At 39.2% G+C, this 18040-nt stretch overlaps 1 protein-coding gene across 1 annotated transcript in view; it reads right to left on the reverse strand.

Moving 5' to 3' along the window:
• Positions 1-18040, reverse strand: part of Unc13c (unc-13 homolog C) — a 465433-nt gene that overhangs the window by 175252 nt on the left and 272141 nt on the right. Inside the window, exons 15-17 of the mRNA XM_031344063.1 lie at positions 15754-15822; positions 13817-13906; positions 10489-10617 (exon numbers count right to left, since the gene is read on the reverse strand). Of these exons, the coding sequence (XP_031199923.1) occupies positions 10489-10617; positions 13817-13906; positions 15754-15822 (288 nt within the window). The remainder of the gene's footprint in view (positions 1-10488; positions 10618-13816; positions 13907-15753; positions 15823-18040) is intronic.

An 18040-nucleotide genomic window follows, 5' to 3' on the forward strand; every position in this document is an offset into this window, starting at 1 on the left:
TTTACATGTGCACTACAGCATGCATGTGCCTCCACTGCACACAAATAAATAAATTAATTAAAGGAACACTACAGTTAATTCAATGTGCAAGGTATAGGGTGCACATGCAATTCTGTGTGTCAGTGTGTGAATTCTTGTGACATAAATAAATACAATAAAATGCTTTTGGACAAAGATAGCTTTTAATCCCGGGGATTTGAAATTGGGCTAGAAGAGTAAACCTCAGGCAAAATACAAGGCAGGATTAAAATCCACCTCGGTAAAGCCACGAGAGAAATCTCAGGAGGTGGATGTCAGCATGCTAAGCTGCTGGCCTCTTTGTGACATTCTGCTGTGGCATGGAAGAGAATCCACTGTCAGGGTGGGGTGGGAGGGTCAGAAATGCAGCATGAAGCAGCACAGGCAGCCACAGCAGCTACATCTGAGCAACAGCATAATTACAACAAACCAGATGCTTTTAAAATCAAATTAAAGCCCTCTGTAGCTGGGAAAGAGATACTTAATCTTAAAGGGAGTCATTAATAAAATAAGGACTGGAATGACATAGTACTGAAATTGTCTGCATTGGAACAATGAAGTAATGACAAAGTTTCACATTGTGCAACAAAGGGAAGAAAAACCATCTAATTCCATGTATCTAAATTAGGCAAGTGTGTCCATTATAAAATCCTGATGCTTTACCAGTGTAGAAGATGAATGATCCAAGCACCAAGTCTCCAGGAAAACCACAGTGCAACTGGGGAATCCCCAAGGATATTTTCATTGTATTCCCAACATAGGTTATTGCTGGGGTCAGGATTTTCCCTGTGGACTGGCCAATGGGAAGCCTAGGAAGGAAGTTTATCATGTGAAATCTAACTGGGAAAACTTGGATGCTTCTGTCACAAAGTTCAAATCTCCTAGGAATCAGGGATGATGTGAAAAATCACAAGTGAACGTGGTCATTGATTCTATCTCAGATTTCTAGGGAATGTACAGGATATTTGGCAAATATAAGAGAAATTAGTTTTGGTAAATAAAAAGGAAAAATTAAAAGTGGTGGTGATGGACTAATAGATATTTACATCCCTGCCAATTCTTTGGTGTGTGTGTGTGTGTGTGTGTGTGTGTGTGTGTGTGTGTGTGTTGTATCTATAGGTATGATTATAAGTTTCTGTATCTCAACCTCAGCTGGAAAGTTAATCCGAGATTTTCTGTAGATACATAAAAGCTCGCATACATATAAGAGATGAAGTGAATGTGAAACTATCTACAGAACAAAAGGTGACTCAAGGGGGTACATAAGATGAGAGGAGGGAATGTGTCCAATGTACATGACATGTTTGTATGTAAATTCTAGCAGCTAGAGAGATGACTCAGGTGTTAAGAGGATGTGAGGACCTGAGTTCAGTTCCCAGCACTCACATCATGTAGCTCATAACTGTCTGTAACTCCAGCTCCTAGACATCTGATGCCCTTTTCTGGCTTCTACAGGCATTTCATGCACAGATGCACACAATAAACATATACATAAATTATATATATATATACATATATATATATATACACACACACATACATACACACACACACACACACACACACACACTTGAGGGGATACAATGCACAAGCATTATGAAGAGGAAGCATGATCTAGAATGAAGGACCTCAGTGTGGAGTCTATATCTAATAGAATCAGTAAGAGATTGGACAGAAGAATATCCCAGCCATATAGCTACATTCTACACTTCTGCTGATCTGAGATAGAAGATTGGCTCTCTGAAAAGAATCTTTACTGGTGAGCAAAGGTGAGAAACTTAAAAAAATTTTTTAACTGGAGTCCTTTCAATCCTGTTTGTACTACTGTGCTGGGCACGGTGTTAGGGTAAGTGCCAATGTGTGTCTGAACAGTGGTTACAACCCAGTGTGACTGTATTGATGTCCAGTGGCACTAGCTATAGTATGATACAACTAGGCTCACTCATGGTTTCTTACTCCATGTCACAGACCATCAGTAAGAATCAAATCACTAGCTAAGTGTGTTGCTAGCATTTTCAAGACATGGATTACATTAACAAAGATCTGTTAAGCTAGTTAATGAAAGCATACAGCTAGTATAATTGGGCATGTGTCTCTTTACTGGTGATGTGCATGAAACTTAATATAGGACCATATTTTCCACCACAACTCTAGGTGTTTGCTTTAGATTCATATGGGCTTGGTTCCATGTGAAGTATTATTGAATTGAAATCTTATTATCCGTCAAGGAAAGCATGGACTGCTATCAGCTCAATCAAATAACAAGAGCCCCTGACACTTGATACTGAATTGAATTTGAAATTGTATAGAATGTCACTAGACCCTGAAGGCCCCCTAGGTCCAACAAAAAAAGAAAAAGAAAAAGAAAGAAAAAAGATAGAAAGACTGAACTAGATTCCAAGGGCCAGAGGGTTCTCAGTACAATTACTTACAAATAAAACATGACTTTTTATTTTAAAAATTGAATTATTTTCACACAATTCAATTTTTCTTTTCATTTTTAGGTAATTTTTTTCTGGTGAAGGCTTGGGTAACCACCTAATTCAATCATGTCTGCTACATCACTAACAGATAATGTCACACTTCTGCAGTCTTTAACAACAAAGATATGTGTGTTTATTTTTTCCCACTGGATCCCATTCTTCTTGTTTTATATTGTATCAGTTAAGCAAAGGACTCCTTTTCTCACTTTCGCAGTGCTCCTGGGTAGCAAAGGTCAGGCTGGAGTTTCTCATCAGCATTGAGAGAGAAAGTATCTGTGCCAAATGGACACAAGCATTTAAACTTGCCTCAACACAATTATATGATTTTTGTTGGGTTTTTAAATGCACTCAAAATAGCTTATTTTCATGGTACAGTCTATAAATACCCATAGTTGCCAAGGATCCCCAAACTGAAAAGCACTTTTTCAGATGTGAGATGCTTATCGTCTGCAGATGTTAGTGTGCCCCAACACACCACAGAGCTAAGACATAGTTTTGTAAATGAATTATTCTAGAAAGAACAAGTCATCTAAATTGGGTTCTATTAGGACCCATAATGGAGCAAGATAACCCAACTAGCCCGTGGGCTGCTCTCTGTGCTCTCAATCCTGCCCTTCCAATTAAGTCTCTGCTGCTGTCAGCTCCATCTTTACAAATGTGAATCTGATCACGCAAGGCTCCTATTTAAAATTCCTACAGGCTCCACAGTTCTTTCAGGACAAACTCAAACTATTAAACTTGGCTTCCTACATGTCTTTCACTTCTTGGCCTTACCTGTCAGGAAAAAGGGACCCCATGCTGCAGTCCCCACAGAATTCACTGCTTAGTCACTTGTGTCAAATGAATGATAACACCTTCCTTATTACTGAGCCTCAGGGTCAGCTCAGCCTTGAGATTAATAACAGCTGCTCCAGATGTGCTTTCTGGTTGCATCAGACCCCCTCCCAAGTCTGAGATGTGAACTCATTTTTTTTTTTTAAATAACACTCTGCCTGGACCTTGCACTCATATGCCTACCATCCTTACTCTCCCAGGCCACCATCTGTTGTTAAAACGTCCCCTTTACTTTTCTGAGTAACACTGCACATTCATGATTCTCAAAAAACAATGGAATGGTAGAATCTCCTGCAGGGTTTGTTGAGCAGTTTGGTGGGTCTTACCCTCAAAACCTTCTCCTTCAGAGTTGGTGGGTGGGGCCTGAGCATGTCTTTGCTAAATACTCTCCAGGAGCTGCTGATGCAGTGGACTCTGGACTCCATCACTTTGCAAACAATGCAATAGCAAATGAACTTGGGAGGTGGATGAGCTAATGCTCTGGCCCAAAGAGTGTCTAGTCTAATGCTCACATGGAACAGGAAGAGGCCAGGGACCAACTGCACAGACAGGCACATATGTGGGGCACATAAGGATAATAGTGATATAGGAGCACAGTTATATCCCTAGCTTAATCTCAACTGATGCATTTCCTCAAATGTCAACATCTACCTCGAGTACCTTGCCTTTCCTTGGTCAAATAGAGTGAATTATGAAAAGAGTCTAGGGGGCTCTTTGAATATAAAATCCTCTACATGTTCATTTTTCCTTTAAAACTAAGGTATCTTGATATATGTCTACCATTACCACAGCCAAAACTACATGGTTTTTGAGAAACGTCAAGAAAGGAATAGAAATATTCTTTTGAAGAAGAAAATACAATTCCAATAAGAAGTGCAGTTCTAAGAATGAGGGGGATGTGCACAGCCACTGAGGGAGTCCACTGGGAATCCACAGCCACTGAGGGAGTCCACTGGGAATCCACAGCCACTGAGGGAGTCCACTGGGAATCCACTGCCACTGAGGGTGTCCACTGGGAATCCACTGCCACTGAGAGAGTCCACTGGGAATCCACTGCCACTGAGGGAGTCCATTGGGAATCCACTGCCACTGAGGGAGTCCACTGGGAATCCACTGCCACTGAGGGAGTCCACTGGGAATCCACTGCCACTGAGGATTGTCTACCTAGAATTGTTTACATGGGTTTCCTTCTGCCTTTCTCAGTGATTAGCTTCACAAATGGCTTTCTCCTAAAAAATTCTACCTTTAGCAATTAACTTATTTTTCTGAGTTTTTTTTTAATTTTCCCCCAATAAATGAGTTAAGAGAGAACTAATTTCTGCCTTACCATTTAAAATTTATCAGTATACAAAATGTATGTATAATTTTACACTTCTAAAAAGCAATAGCTAGCTCTTCCACCTTTAAAAAGGATTTCAAGTAGTAAGTTTAGAACTGAGAAAGCCACTTTATTCCTAACGTGGGGCTTTACAACTATTTTCAAGTTTAATATTTCATGAAACCAATTTCCAGAGTCCTGCTAGATGGCGGAAGAAAACGAGAAAGCCCTTCCGCTCTTCCCGGGGCTGTATTTTAGGATGGATGCAAGGCAAGGCGGGGATGCTATTTGTTGATTTAATACTCTTCTATAATTCATACTTTTGTTTTCAAACTTTCACTGAAGCATTGCTTTAAGGCAATGTTTCATCACACTCCATAGCAGGATAACTTCTAGGGGAGTTAGGTGTCCAAACATTAAAAAGATCTGCACGCATACATCACAGACAAAAAACTGACCAGGTTTTAAAGCTAATCTTACAGCAAGGATGGTAGTTCTTGTCAAGACGTTACTTCTAAATAAGCTATGTGTCGATGGATGCAACTGATGGCATAAAATTAGAAAGCAAACCCCATCATAAGTATAATTTAAAGAAATTCTCATTGCAGTTCTTATCAGAACATAGATTCAGCTTAACTATAGAGTAAAAATCCTACTGATCAAAAATGTCATATACTTTGATCAAGTATTGGAGTTCTAACATATGAAACATGTTTAAACCTCAATACAAGATACATGCATATAACAATTCATTAGTCCATATCTATCAAATTAAGAAAAATCAAAACAACTGCTGTTATTATGTGCTGATGTTAATGTCCACTAGAATTCATATGCTGGATCTAACATCCAATGAGAAAACATTCTGACACTGAGCCTATTATAGAGCAATGATCAAGGTGAGGAGCTCTTACTGTCTCATGGGACATTGTCCAAATGAAGGGGTAGGCAGGAGACGCCTAGCTCCTCTGCTAAGAGAGGTACACCTCAAAGGTGAAGCCTGGGAAGGAGACGGCGGGTCACACCAGACCCTGAACCTGCTAGAGTCATAATCTGGTACCTTCTTAACCTCCAGAAATGATGGGAAATGAAACTGTTTGGCTTATTAATTATGAAATCTATTTTTCAGAGCTGCCCAGATGGCCTGAGATATTAGCTTTTGTAGGACTTTTTATGGCTACTCTACAGAAAAAAGACCCTGCTATAGATTACAGCAGTGCCTAAAGTACCTTAAAACCTCTTTGGAGGGTAATTTGTTAGTATTCCTTAAAATTGTAAGTCTGTTTCTCATCAATCATACACATCTCTTAGAATTCTGAGAACCCTTTCTTTTACAAGACACAAAGTTATATATAAGATTTTCCCAGCATTGTTTTAAATAATGTAACATGAAATAATTTAAATTTCTATTAAGAGGGAAGGGTTAAACTGTAAAGTATCTATCTAATATGCTATGCAAATATGAAATATCAGAATGTTCTTGTGCATTAATTATGAAACCATCTCTAAGACACAGGAAATGAAATAAGGCTCAGTACAGTACTGCATAGTATGCCACCATTTGTATAAACTAGGGCTACACACACACACACACACACACACACACACACACACACGTACACACACACAAATATAAGAAGAGGTCTACTTAAACATAATATTTTTGAAAGTGGTGCACAGGAAAATATTGTCACAATTTTGAATTTTTTACTTTTATTTTTAACCATGTATGCTTATGCTTATGCTCATGTGTGAATACAGTGTCTGCAGAGGGCAGAAGAGGACATCAGATCCCCTGGAGTGGACTTACAGGTGGTCTTGAGACTCCCTAGGTGACTGCTGAGAATTACACCCAGTCTTCGGTAAGGGCAGTAAGTGCTCTTAAGCCTTGAAGCCATCTCCAGCCCCTATTGTGATCATTTTATGCAAAACTTTGTGGCATTCCTGCTTTTGCATTCCTTGAGCAAAGGCAAAAGTAGAGGTTTCCCTGTGAAAGAGGAGGATGGCTTGGCTTCTGCAGCCTTGCTGCTGTGACTGGTTATGAAAGGGACCCACGCCAGAAGCTGAGGAAGGGCAGCAGGGCACATTTGCCGAAGTGGCGATCTGGACAGAGCTCTGGTGCCAAGCTTAATTACAGAACACATTTCAGTGCTTCCAAATACCTGGAAGGTTCCCTGTGAGCAGATGGAAAGTAACAACCTTTACATTTCAGAGAGAGACTGGTGGGCCCAGGAAACTGGATTTTGTGTGTTGCAAATGGCACTCTTATATAACTAACCATGGAGCTCTAAAAGGAAAGCACTGAATCAAAGCTTACCTTTCAACGCATGTTACTGATGAGTCCCCTTGCCAGTTCTTAATTTGAGAACAAAGCAGGTATTGCTAGGATGGATCACAGGTTGACCTCCCAGGCATCTACAGACAACACACACACACACACACACACACACACACACACACACACACACACCCTCCCTTAACTCTCACAGCAATTTTCGCAGCAAGTGTAATTAACATTATCCCCTCTCAATAAACAAAGAAATCAAAGCTTGGAGGAATTTGCTTAAGACTCAGTTGCTTTCTAGTTGATGGAAACTTTGATTGGAGTTCAAATGGGTCTCCTTTCAAAGCTTCAGCTCCCCCTAGATTATCCTAGTGCCGCTCAAACCAGAGACAAGGTTCTGTGTTGAACAAAGTGGGCAGGATAACCTAATCTCATCTAGGTCTCATAAGAGCCGCCTGCAGAATGAAAGAAATGGTCAAGATTCTGCATCCTGTCTAGCCTGGATCCAATGCCTGACTTTCAACAAGTTGGTTTCCATCTGGAATTGTGCGGTCCAGCTGGGTGTTTGACATTCTGCACTAAATCATTCCGTATAGCTAGAGGCTAAGGCAAAGCACTGGGGTGGGGGCTGTGACATTGAAAATCCTTGGAGGTGGAGGTCTGGGATAAAAATCTCAAAGGGGAACAGCTGGTGAGACAGAAGTAAGCCAGCGATTGGCCACTTAGAACAGAAAACGTTTTAAGAAGAACTAAATGAGGTTAGAGAACTGAGTGATTTAGGCCACGTCCATGTGATTGGTAACCCAGTGAAGACAGTCTTAGTAGGTTGTGAGTAACTTGAGTCCAATCACAGGTGTCAACTTGATGGGTAGGGCCTACCATGCTGCGACTTTTCAAGAAGATTTGCTTACATCTGGATATGCGCATCCTGTAAATGCAGTACTTAAGGGGGCTAGAAGAGGGCATTAGGTGGCCTGGAACTGGAATTACAAATGGTTGTAAGTGACTATGCTCTGCCAAGGTAACAAGTGCTCACAGGCACTGAGCCAGCTCTCCAGCCCCCTCACCAAATGGGGGCAATGCAGTGTAGTCAGTCTCAGTCTGCCCGTAGACAGGCTTTCAGCAGCAGTTGTAACTTAACTGTTTCCTATATTCCGGGGTCCAGTGCAATGGTTCTTCCATTTCTGTATTTTAAAACTACATCATGTTTTTTGTTCCCTGGAACTTGACATTCTTTTAGTTACTGGTGTAATTATGGCTTTGCTAGAAGTATGTCCATAGTGATTGTGTTTGTCTTACTTTTCCCCACTCCCTTTTTACAGTATCTGATATATGACAAGGCCAAAAGAAAGGGCGGGGAGGGGAAACTGAAGAATTATTGTATGTGTGTGAATTTACTGATGGCTTTAAACTCTTTTTCCTACCTAAGATTGAAACCTCAGAAATAATTTTTCCATATTGTTTGAGTTGTTTTTTTCCTTGGCCATCTTTACCACCCTCCTGCTTAAAAAAAAAAAAAAATCAAACAAACAAAGATAGAATTCAAAAGATATATTCCTTTTTTTAGAAAAGCAATATAGCAGGATGTATTTTTCAATAAGACATTTGAAAGGATGGTAGGGAAATAGAACCCAGCCATAGAGAAGCATGTAGACTATTTGAGAAAAAACAATTGCAGCAAGCAACTTAGAGAAAGGGACCAAATAATTTCTTCCAAGATTCTATTATCCTTTAGTTTTCTCGTGAAATAGCATGCAAACATCACCGATTACCATATGCATAGACTCCACTGATGGGGTAGCACCAAGCTAGGTTTCTATTTGGTAGACATTGGGTGATTTACTACATGTTTGCCTCAAGCCTTCTCTTTCAACACTGTTGTGACATGGGGGGGTTGTCAGGAGAAATCAGAAAACATAACCCTACACATAAGACTTTTTCTAAGAAGTCATCTAGCATCAAATCTACTTTATGTATGCTACACCATCCTGCCCTTCCCATTGCTACTGTTGCTTATAAATAAAAAAATTAATTTATTTAAAAATATATGTATATTCCTATATATAATATTCATTCCTATGAACAAATTCAAGTTAATAAAGATGACAACATCTAGATTGACTGGAAGGTTTTAAATGTTAATGTTTAGAATAAAACTTGTCCCAGTTAATTGTGTAGGACTTCAGTTGGCTCAGAGCTCCTAATAACGTTGTTTTAAATTTCACATTTTCCTCTCCACCTGGGTCTGGGCTTTAACAGAATTATCATGCTAAGAAACTTTCATTGGTTTCTATCCTATGTGTTTTTAAGTAGCTGTCGTCACTGATGCTTCTGCACTGATTTCTGATTCTCTAGGTGCTTGGCAGCATGTCTTGGTTTCACAACCCAATTCTGAAGTAGACAGGAAAGCATTCTATCTATTTTACACTACCATACTGAGGCTTTGCTCTACCAATTCTAGCATGTAAGAGTCAGAACACACATTAAGATCAGTCTTAGGATTTGAACTTGTGTGCATTTATAAACAAGAATAATAACTCCCACCTTTCACCAAATGCCTGAGATGTGTGACATGCTATCTTGTGCATGGATAATTTTTTGGTGGATAACAGCTACAGAATTCCATCTTCTCTGGTGGTGGTTATAGTCTGTGCTATCAAATTCCTTATCCCATGACCCCTGTTGTAATATCTACACTTTTAGCTCTGTAAAAGAATTACATACAAGGTTCTCTAATCACTACAAAGGTGAAAAGAGGAGTCTAATACAGAACTTAGAGTCTTAGAACAATACAGAATAGTCACACCAGTACAGATGGAGACTTTAAAAATCTGATGCAGCTGCTTCCACAATTGAACATTTCCAACCCTTTGTCTGTTTCCTTTCCTTTTCCTTATTTTGGGGCATAAGAGCTTAATATAAGCCCAAACATCTTTGAACATACTATGTAGTTAAGAATGACCTTGGATTGTTGACCCCTTTGTCTCCACCCTCAAATGTCTGGATTATAGCCATGAGCCACCATGCCAGGTTTATGCAGTGTTGGTGGTCAAACCCATGGCTTTGAGCATGCAAGGTAATCAACCTACCAACTGAGCTACATTCCTAGCCTCCACATCTGAATTTTCAATGGGAGCTTTTTAAATTTTTTCTCTAGATGTTTACTAAAAGAAGAAGAATGAGGACAAACAGAAAAGAGTGGGGAGCATTTCCACTTAACGTCATCTGGGCCTAATGTCGGGTTTACCTTGAAGGAACTGCTACCCACTCTGTGAACTTGAGTCAGACATTTAATTCTTCTAAACGCAATTATGTACCTGAAAAACAGGGACAATAATATCTGCCTTTGCCACACAAAACTATTGTGAGGAATGAATTAGCTCAAACGTAGGGAAATGATGTTCAAATGTGAAGACATGAGATGGGAATTCTCAAACTGTGGTTAATGTGAGACCAAATGAGCACAGCTCCCCATTTTCTGCTATTCCAAATGTACTGAAACAGATATTAGAAACAGAATGGCGGCGCTCATAAAGCTGCACTTCTCTTACCGGGTCTATCAGCTGAGAATAGAGTTCATGGCAGTTGTCGAAGATATACTTGTAAGTGGAATCCAGACAAGCCCTGACACAATCCTTCACCACTGCACTGGCCTTTGGGGGACTCTGCAGCTCCAGGACCTAGCAGACAAATCATTTTCTTAAAAATAGCAGAATGCTGCAAACCCATAAAACAATTTCAACAATATTCAAGTGATTTGATTATGTTAAAAATACACAGCCTGAGAAATCTTTTTAGTAAGTCAGGTGATATGGCTAAGTGGATAAGGGAGACTGTTGCCTAGTCTCATGACCAGAATTTTATCCCTGGAAACCACACTGTGGAATAAGATAAGTGAGTCCTGCAAGTTGCCCTCTGATCTCCATACATGTGCCCACCTTGCCCCTCACTAAATAAATGTAAGATGGTTTTGTTGTTGTTTTCTGAGACAATGTTTTTCTCTGTGTAGCCCTGGCTGTCATGAAACTCAGTCTGTAGACCAGGCTGGCCTCGAACTCAGATGAGTGCTGGGAATAAAGGTGTGTACCACTTCTGCATGAATGTAATTTTTAAAAGAATTTTTAAAGAATGACACACACACACACACACACACACACACACACACACACACACACATCTTCCATTTAGTTTTCTGAGACAGCAGTCTCCTAAAAATGTCCATGATTCTAAACATCCTAGCAGAGGCATTTCACATGATCGGGAACAACATTTTCTCAGTTCTATTTCATCAACTGACAAATTCTAAGCAATCACTACATGTCTGATAATGTAAAATAAGCAAGTCTAGGGATGAAGAAAAAAATCACCTCTACTTGTAGGCTTAAACTCTAGAGGTAATGAGTACAAAACAAGTTAAACACACGCATGACAACACACAATGAGAAAAACAAAACAATGGAGAGAAGAGGGGAAGGGTTGATACACTAGAAAGAACACAGAGAACAGGGATAGCAGATGAAGTCAGAGGGAGAGGGTAAAAGGGAACAGGGGACCTGCATGGAGAATGCTGTAAGAGCTTTATGGTCAATTAAGACAGAAGGGTTAACAGAACAAGAGAGTAACTCAGGGAATTGGCTGTGAGTTTGGGTCTCGCAGTAATATCAGAAGCCACTCTCATAAGGTTTCAGCATCATGACTGCGCAAACCTGAACTGAATCCAGGTGATGCCAATGAACATGCCAAACTGGAAGGAGAAAAGCCCATGAAGTCTCAGCTCTATATAAGAGCTAAGGCAACTGAGGACAGGGGAACAGGAGAGGTGGCTTTCCCTAGGGAGAGGCACACAAGTTGGTTGTCCAGTGCCAGCCAAACAGCCCTGAAAACTGGTAGTATTATATATACCAAAAAGGTTACATTTAGGAATACAAACACACCCAATGCATGCACACAGAGCCCAATAAAAATTAGTAAAAAATAAAGAAATAAAAAGGCCATGAATTTGAAAGAGAACAGGATGAGAGGAAGGGGTATATGGGAGTGTTTGGAGGGAGAGATATTGCAATTAAATTATAATTCCCCAAAAAAATAGTAGAAGGAAAGAAAAATTTTGAAGAGTTTTGAATAAGTGAAGTCAAGCAGTGTTTTAAAGATTTATTAAACCAAGCAGTGGTGGTGCACGCCTTTAATCCCAGCACTTGGGAGGCAGAGGCAGGGAGATTTCTGAGTTGGAGGCCAGCCTGGTCTACAGAGTCAGCTTCAGGACAGCCAGGGCTATACAGAGAAACCCTGTCTTGAAAAAAAAAACCCAAAACCAACCAACCAAACAAACAAAAAAACCAAAAAAACCCAAAAAAACAAATTAAAAAAACCCAAACCAAACCAAAACAAACCAAAACAAACCAAAACAAAAGATTTATTAGTATGTATGTATGTTCACCTAAATGTAGTATGTGAACCACATGTATGCTATTTTCATAAGGATCAAAAGAATACATCAGATCAGTTTTAACTGGAATTGTAGACGGTTGTGAGCAACCATGTAGGCACTGGAAATAGAGCCTAGGTCCTCTGGAAGAGCAGAAAGTGTTCTCTACTACTGAGCCAGCATGTCTGGCAATGTTTTAAAGAAATTAAAGGTGTAATTGATAATAGAGAGTATAGAGTGGACAGAATGAAGCTGTTGATTCAGCAGTATGGGGAGGGAATCTAGCCAGTGTGTTAGTGTCTAAGAGGAAGTAAATGGGGGAGGGGGATCATCATTTCTAGGAAACAGACTATGTGACAGTCAACAATACAAAAGAAAGAAGAAGATAAAAGTAATTTGTCATTACTTGAGGACATTCTGTTTCCTTTGTTCCTCTTACTAGTGAAATAAACAGTAGAATTATAATCATCAGAGGAGCCATGATGAGGGGGACATGGGCAGATGCTTATCACTGGAGTAGCACTCCATTTTCCTACCCGCTCACCTTCCTGCAGTGATATCTATCACTTGTCAAAACTGAGTAAGCGTTTCTGCTGAGCCATTACCAGGTCCCTCTAGCATTCTCTGGAAAACTGGCACTACTAAATCAGAACAGAAACAAATTCTGTTTACTACAGTCACCAAAGGATCCTGATAATCAATGATCATCCATACAGCATGCTATTATTTTTTATCTACTATAAAATCCTATTTATTTTTATTATTTTTATTTTTTTAGTGCTGTGAGTGACAGAAATAATGGTAAGTAAGAAATATTGCCTGGAATGTTGTTTTGTTTTGTTTGATGTCTTAGGACTTGCTGACAAACTCTCATATTACTCTATTTCAAAGAAAAAAGAATACTATGTCTATATCCTAGAAAGCTGTGTTTAAAAGGATTAATATAAATTAACTGCTTCTCTATCAATGCCCAGAATTTGATATTAAAGAAGGAATATATCAAAACATAAATGCCTAGAGAGTTTAGTAGATTATAGCCAACTGTACCAAGAAATCATATGACCAGTTCTTATATAAGAGTTGCTAACACTGTGTGCTGGCACCCCTGGGTGAAGAAGAGCCACCTTTTCTGCAGTATAAAGTTAGCAATTCATCTCTGTTAATACTGAAATGTAACTCTACTTTGACTTAGCATAATAACTTTGCTATTTCTTAAAAAGTGTCTTGTACCATTACTGAAAGAACATTCTTGAAGACACAGTTAGTGCTGACCCAATGTATCAGTGTAAAGTGACTAGAAAAACTTGTTTCTTTGATAAACCCTATGTTGGAAAAGTCATATAGCCCAGGATTTCTGGCTGGACCTGATCAAGAACAGGATAAAGCCAAACTCTGTCAAAGGACAAATCTATTTTGGTGTCACACCAAGACATTGTGGGAATGAGATGAGATACCTTCATCCGGAAGAAGGTGATGCTGGTCAGCAGGTCCACAGTGGACTTTAGGTCCTGTAGTCTCTCACTGTTGCTGGCTGGAAAGTTTTCCTGGTTAAATAGGAAACAGAGATAGGTAAGGTTGTTGTAGAACCAGCAGTATGGAAACTAATGAAAACAAGCTTACAGTGAAAAAAAAAATTAAAAGCAGGAGGCAGGTCACATAACAGTTAATAATTTATGAAAGAGTATTCTTTTTTCTAAAGTCTTATCACAGAAATTCTGAAAAATAGATGATTTAGAAATATTCTGCTATTCATCTCAGAAAGCTGGATCCTTTTATTCATCCACAGGGTACCATTTTCTTCAGAGGTGTAGCAGCTACTGATGACTGATGAGTTACCGTGTTCTAATAAATAACCTCCTACCCATACTCAGACAAGAAACTCAGTGTGCCACACACAAAATGAAGATATGACAGTGGGGGGTTATTGATAAGAAGTGTTTCAGCAGGAGAGAGAAGGTGATGAGAGTGGAGAATGGAGAGCTGAAAATGATCAAATTTATCATATCAATGGATCAAACTGTTCAACAATAAAGACAAAGCTTTAAGCATATGCTACATTATCAGTTATGCAATGCTAAAGGACTAATTCCTGCTTATAAAATATTTTTTTCAAAGAAGGGATAATGGTTTACATTTAAATCTTTTTTATCATTTTCCAAAGATGGGTTTAACTTTTAAAGGCTACTTTGAACATGGTACAGGTGATCGTGTTTACTTTTCAGCCACAAGGAAACAAGAAAATAAGATTGTATTCCAAGATCTGAAAGGTGATGAGTTTGAGACATGACTTTCTCTATACTGATGTGTCTTGAGACCAGTCACTTAAAAATTACAGATATTCAGAATTCTGGAGGAAAACCAAAGTGCCTTTAAAAAAGTACTTGAAGGAAAAAAAATGGTTTTAACCTTAAGAAAGCTCTTATTAACTGACAATTGCTTTTGCATAGGTTTTCTACAGTCATCAGAAAATCTCAAACTGACATGTCAAACTGACAGGCCATAAGACTGATATGTCTTATGACCTTGAGTGGGCTTAGTGGCTACGTGATGACACATAAGTTGTGTTCAAGGCTCCTCTTGTCTTGAAATATCTTCTATAGTAAGGTGGTATGTGTGATATTGTCTTCATATAATGATGTTACTTTCAATATGCAATTGGACCTTGAAAAAATTCAGTTTGTAATTTTCAGAAACATCTATCTATCTATCTATCTATCTATCTATCTATCTATCTATTTATTTGTAATCTATCTATCCATCAATCAACTCATCTATCCATTTATTTATCATTCATCCATTCATTAATCTATTCACCTTTGTCTATATGTTTATTCAATCACCATCTGTTTATCTATCTACCAACTCATATTTTCATCTATCTATTTATCCATCCATTAACTTATCTATTCATCTACCTAACCATTTACATATTCATCATTAAGAGATTAATTAAAAATGAATGTAGGAGCTTCATACATAAAAATAAGAAAATATTCAATAAAACATTGATGAATATAAGTTATAAAAAAGCATCTACTATTAAGGCTACAGACTTTTTATAAATACATTCTCAAAATGAGGCTGGACCTGTGTTCTGGGGCACTCAACCAGATGGTTGTTAAGAATTCCAAGATCGAGCTGTACACACGCAGTGTATTGATATTGTTAGGGTTTATGTGCATGTAGAGTATGAGAACAACAAAGGATCTCTTGAGGATTGCTTCCAATGTATCAGACTCAAAATCAGCATTACTTTCCCATTACAGAACAGGTAATGATAACTATGGTGAGAAATTACCTAGAACAAAGGCAGATTTCCCTACCTTAAGGGAAGATATTATCTAGAAAAGGGAAGATTTCCCTACCTTCGGGGAAATCATGTTGTACCTACCCTGTACTTTGACAGGTCAATCCTTAGGGAGTTATGCAGCTGGTCCAGTAGTTTTATGAATTTTTCCCTCTGTACCGAGAAAACACAAGGCAGGGAGATGGAAATAAGAAGTAAAGCACACTTAATGTAATCTCCTCAGCTCTCCGTGAATCCTACTGTTCCCATTCTACAAAGACAGAAGAGCACTGATGCCAACCACTGTCCAAAGTCAGAGAACTACACAACCACAGGACATGACAGCAGCTCAGAGTCCATCTCTGGGTCTTTAACGCCATCCCCGTTCTTCAGGTAAGTTGCCCACCCTGCCCCTGTGAATGACAGGAAAGGGTGCAGTTGTCCTATTAGAGTAACTGGAGTTATTCTGCAGAGAAATGAATTCCCGCCATTTTTCTATGTATCAGTGTATGTATGTATTGCAGTGTATCAGCAAAAGAAAACACACTTCACCCCTTGCTTATTCCTGTGTACTACTCTGGATCCCCAGAAAATTAATGACAGATTTATTAATTTCTAACCATGGGAATGGAAACAGTTGGTGTGTGTGTTTAAAAAAACATTAAGAAAAGATATTTTCTTCTGGGAAGCAAGAACAGACTTAATAATCTGAAGGGATTGATTGCTTTTAAAGGATTTTATGATTTATCTCTGCAAATACTATAAAAATTGAGTCCTACTTCTTGCTGCTGCCATCAGGACTGTGTCAGTGTGGGTCTGTGCTCTCCATAAAATTATTTGGCTGGGGAAAGTATGGAGTTCTGTTAGTAAATATAAAGTAGGAATCAGATGTATCTAATACAAAGAAGGGGTAAGTATGAAGGCCTCCCTCCCTCTTTTTCTCTCTTTCTCTCTCTTTCTCTCTCTCTCTTTCTCTCTCTCTCTCTCTCTTTCTCTCTCTCTCTCTCTCTCTTTCTCTCTCTCTCTCTCTCTCCTCCCAGAGGCCATTGCCTCAGCATTGTTTCCTGTTGCTCTGATAAAATAAACACCTGACAAGACAAGCTTATGGAGAAAGGGCTTCATTGTAAGAAAATCAAGGTAACATGAACTTTAAACAGCTGGCCACATCCATAGGCAAGAGCAGAGAGCATGCATGCTCACCTTGCTTTCTCCTTTTCATTTTACTCTTTTCACAGTTCATAATTCAAACGTAGGGAATGGTGCTGCCCACTTTTACAGTGGGTCTTCTCATATCAGTTAATGTAATGATGATAACACCCACCGCCCACTCCCAGACATGCCTACAGGAGAGCCTGACCTAGATGATCCCCTCACTGAAACTCCTTTCCCAACTGATTCTATCTTGCATTAAATTGGCAACTGGAACAAAACCATTGTAGGCAGTAGACAGGCGACCATCCTGGCTCTTAGTTTCCTTTTAAAAGTATAAAATAATGAGTGGGTGAGGAGTGACTGGGAGCAAGGGTTTCTGTCTACATCACTGGTCTATAAATAACACACTACATTTTGCAGAGTCTTGGCAAACTAGAAGCTCTCCTTAATTTAAGAAGAAGATGTATGAACCATATAACTCTTAGTCTTTGAAGCTCCTGTTCTTAACAGAATTACAGCTGAATAGCAAATTTAAGTTAAACACTTTTGACAACTTTCCACTCAATTAAAAGTTCTGACTGTTCGGTGAATTGCCATCCTCAGAATCACACACAAGGAACAAAGGTTCTAACTCCTGTTCTAACTCCCATGGAGAAAACAGGGAAGCTGAAGATAGAAACTTTGTATTCTAGAAGCTTCTAGAGCTTTGTTAAGCAGTCTAAGATCACTTTGTCCAGCAAAGCTACTGAGATATGCAGATCAGCTTAAATTTTAGATTTTTCCTTCTTCTGTCTCAACATCATGTTCTTGGGGAGGGAAGACAACAAGCTCGGCTGCCCTTTATTACTGCCCCCTTAACTCCCATCCATCAAAATGAAAACTAAAGATGAAAGAATTGCTACAACAGAGAGTTCAGGGCCACAGTAAAGTTAATCACTCGGGTGACTATAAAAGTCAGTCTGACGCATGTTCCATCTCTGGGAGCTGTGCCTGACCTCTGTGATTGGCACAAATCATCAAGACGGCTGACCTGACTGTTGAACTGTTCTTTGCCCCAAATCACTGATCCCATTCCACCCGAGAGGGCTGGCTAGGCTGGCCACTGCTCAGCATCTAATTCTCCACTGCTTTTCAATAAGAGAATTTCATGTGGTGAATGTGCCCAGTAGGAAATGGTTACCTTCCCAGACTTCATTAGAGGAGGCCAATGAGACACACTGAGTTTATTAAAGAGGAAAGA

This window comes from Mastomys coucha, unplaced genomic scaffold, assembly GCF_008632895.1.
Source record: "Mastomys coucha isolate ucsf_1 unplaced genomic scaffold, UCSF_Mcou_1 pScaffold23, whole genome shotgun sequence".
In the NCBI taxonomy this organism is placed as follows: Eukaryota; Metazoa; Chordata; class Mammalia; order Rodentia; family Muridae; genus Mastomys; species Mastomys coucha.